Source organism: Cynoglossus semilaevis, chromosome 4 (genome assembly GCF_000523025.1).
Source record: "Cynoglossus semilaevis isolate Cse_v1.0 chromosome 4, Cse_v1.0, whole genome shotgun sequence".
NCBI classification, from domain to species: domain Eukaryota; kingdom Metazoa; phylum Chordata; class Actinopteri; order Pleuronectiformes; family Cynoglossidae; genus Cynoglossus; species Cynoglossus semilaevis.
Genome location: NC_024310.1, coordinates 2,162,395 through 2,165,662, shown reverse-complemented (window position 1 = coordinate 2,165,662; position 3,268 = coordinate 2,162,395). Strand labels below are relative to the sequence as shown.

The window sequence follows — 3,268 nt, the reverse complement described above, 5'->3', positions numbered from 1 at the left end:
CATTCCTGCAGTTTCCGTCTGATTGACCTCTCTGTTTTTTTTTTTCTTTCGTGTTTGCTTTTTTTGCATCGTTTGTAAAGGAAATCAACTAATTTGTCAAGTTATCTAAAAACTTTTAAAAGCATGACGGATCTTAAGGGTTTGCTGCCTTTTGCATGCTGCTGCTCTTTCATGCATCTGAGAGCATTTTATTGTTTTTTACATTAACTAAAATAAACAGTTCTTTCATGGTAAAAGTCCCAAATCACTGCCAGTCTACTGAGACAAAACTGATTTTTTTTTCTGGCTCGTGGACAGCCAATGAAGTTAGCTCACGTGTCAGACTGTGATAAGACCAATGGCAGACCCTGTGTTAGAACTTCGTCAGAAGTTTTTTAAGAGTTCTTCCTAAAGATGAAATATTTGGGTTTAAGGAGAGGAATCAGAGCCTGAAGAATGTTTTACTGTCTGCTCTGTGGAGATTACTGCATACGCCTCTTGTCTTTCAGAATGAAAATTGCAGACAACAAAACATCTCAAGGTATATTCTTACATGATGCAAAAGTCATTTCCTGATTGAACATAAATGTTGTTAAGGCAGAAATGAGAGAGAAGCTTGTGGTGCAGGAGATGACAGTGACAAAGGCAGCTTTTTTTTTTGTTTGATAAAATCTCCTGGTCCTTTATTTGAAAGAGCGAAGGGATGAGTTGAGGGCCACACCCTGGACATAAGAAGATATCAAACAGAGGGACTCGTTAGCCGAAGCCTTCCAGGTGCAGACGTGTAACAGTCTAAAGCCTAAATTACAATGAAAAGACCAAAATTCCGGAAGCATCATGTTACTGCTTTGAGTGAGCTCGGAGCTTCACTGAGTGGACGGCTGCTCCAGCTGTGCTGCTGACGTGGCGAGGAACATGTCTGCCTCTCAGTGGAGGCATTCCCAAAGTTCAGCGTGGGCAGAGCCAACTACGCTCTGCCTCCCAGGCTCCACATACATTTATAGATCTGAGAACACTCACTATATGACACTTACTTACACACATCTACCTCTCAAATTTTTGTTTTTTTGTCTTTATTTTTCTCGTCTGACTCTGGTTAAGTCTCCCTGTAATTTTGTTGTTTTTTTCCCCCCCTCAGGCTGCTGCAGCTGTTTTTGGAGACAGACAGGATGTGGCTGAGGAACGTCGTAGCTCTTTGTCTGCTGGCCCTCGCGGCCTCCGCAGAGGACAAGAAACTCAGCAGCCATGCGACCACACTGGCTGACAACAGTGCCAACCTGGCATTCAGGTCTGTAACTCTAACTCTAGGCTAAAAAAAATCAAACTTCTCAGTACAGCAAAACTAAATTAAAACATTTATTTTTTTAAATTCAGCCTTTACCACAATATGGCTAAAGATAAAGGCACTGAGAATATCCTCATCTCCCCGGTCGTGGTTGCCTCCTCCCTGGGGTTGGTGGCTCTCGGTGGAAAGGCCTCAACCGCGTCCCAGGTCAAAACCGTCCTGAGTGCCGACAAACTGAAGGACGAGCATCTCCACGCCGGACTGTCTGAGCTCCTCACTGAGGTAAAGTCGCTGAGAGTCACTACATTCACAGCCTAAAAAGAAAGTTGTGATCGTTTTCACTTACATGTCGTTGCGGACTTGTAGGTGAGCAATGCCAAGACCCGCAACACAACCTGGAAAATCAACAACCGCCTCTACGGCCCCAGCTCCGTCAACTTTGTCGATGAGTTTGTGAAGAACAGCAAGAAGCACTACAACTACGACCATTCAAAGATCAACCTGAAAGACAAGAGGAGCGCCGTGAACTCCATCAACGAATGGGCAGCAAAGTCCACCGACGGCAAACTTCCTGAAATCACCAAGGACGTGCAGAACCCCGACGGAGCCACTATTGTCAACGCCATGTTCTTTAAACGTAAGTGACAGGAACCACATATTTGTCCACGGTTCTTCGTCAGGACTCGTTGTAACATCTTCTCTGACTGTCTCCATGCAGCTCACTGGGAAGAGAAGTTCCATGACAAAATGGTGGACAACCGTGGTTTCCTGGTGACTCGGTCATTCACCGTCGGAATTCCCATGATGCATCGTACCGGTGAATTTTCTCATCATTCTTCATGTTCTCCTTAGGGATACCCTCCCCAAAACAATCCCAAAAACAAAATCTGACCTTTTTTGTGTTTTGTGGTTGAACCGTTCAGGTTTGTACGACTTCCACGATGACGTAGAGAACAAGCTCTTCCTGCTCAACATGCCCCTGGGGCAGAAACAGACCTCCATGATCTTCATCATGCCCTACCACCTGGAGCCCCTGGATCGCCTGGAGAAACTCCTGACCAGGAAACAGGTTGACACGTGGATCAGCAAGATGGAGAACAGAGCTGTGGCCATTTCTCTCCCCAAGATCTCTGTTGAAGTCAGCCACAATCTGCAGGTAAATGATCGGAATTCTTACCCATTCGCAGACGAAGATTCGCAGAAACAGAACCTGTGTTTAAAGCAAATTCATTTTCTCTCTTTTTCCAGAAACACCTGGCTGAGCTGGGCTTGACCGAGGCTGTGGACAAAGCTAAGGCTGACCTGTCCAACATCTCTGGGAAGAAGGAGCTTTATCTCTCCAATGTCTTCCACGCATCCGCCCTGGAGCTGGACGTCGCAGGGAATCCAACCGACACCTCCATCTACGGCACCGAGAAGCTGAGGAACCCTAAACTGTTCTACGTCGACCATCCCTTCATCTTCCTGGTGAAGGACAACAAGACCAACTCCGTCCTCTACATCGGCAGAGTGGTGCGACCCAAAGGAGATAAGATGCGTGATGAGCTTTAATGTTAACTTTGATGAATCAGATCAGGTAGCTTTGTGAAACTAAGTCAGGATCCTGTGAGTGTGTCAAAGTGTGTGTTTGTTTGTTTTTTTGTTTGTTTGTTTTTTAAAAACATTTTCCAGCGTGACTGATACCTCATGAACACGTTCCACTCAACAATCAATACCTGAGATCACAGTTTTTAGCCACATCCAAATTTCCCCGGGAAACAGCTGGGTCTCAGAGTCCGGCACAGTTTGGATTCAATACCTGAGATCACAGTTTTTAGACACATCCAAATTTCCCCGGGAACAGCTGGGTCTCAGAGTCCGGCACAGCAGTCAACATGCTTATATTCAGTATGATCTTTTTCTTTACAACCCGCTCTGGCCAGTGTTGGTTCTGCCATTCACGTGCGTTTTCTTGCAATATCTTTAATGTTTAAAGAAAAAGATCTTTGCACAAGCTCACTTTGT

At 45.3% G+C, this 3,268-nt stretch overlaps 1 protein-coding gene across 3 annotated transcripts in view; it reads left to right on the top strand.

Moving 5' to 3' along the window:
- The window catches only part of serpinh1b (serpin peptidase inhibitor, clade H (heat shock protein 47), member 1b), a 5,665-nt gene extending 2,636 nt beyond the window's left edge, over positions 1-3,029 (top strand). For 2 of the 3 annotated variants that reach the window (XM_017031832.2, XM_017031831.2), the window contains exons 2-7: positions 1,118-1,267; positions 1,354-1,546; positions 1,631-1,901; positions 1,983-2,081; positions 2,188-2,420; positions 2,513-3,029. In XM_017031832.2, coding sequence (XP_016887321.1) covers positions 1,149-1,267; positions 1,354-1,546; positions 1,631-1,901; positions 1,983-2,081; positions 2,188-2,420; positions 2,513-2,815 — 1,218 coding nt within the window. In that variant the 5' untranslated portion in view covers positions 1,118-1,148 and the 3' untranslated portion in view covers positions 2,816-3,029. Of the gene's footprint in view, positions 1-488; positions 521-1,117; positions 1,268-1,353; positions 1,547-1,630; positions 1,902-1,982; positions 2,082-2,187; positions 2,421-2,512 lie in introns of all 3 variants that reach the window. The other variant, XM_008308545.3, reaches the window with a different exon arrangement.
- The last annotated feature ends 239 nt before the right edge of the window (positions 3,030-3,268 follow it).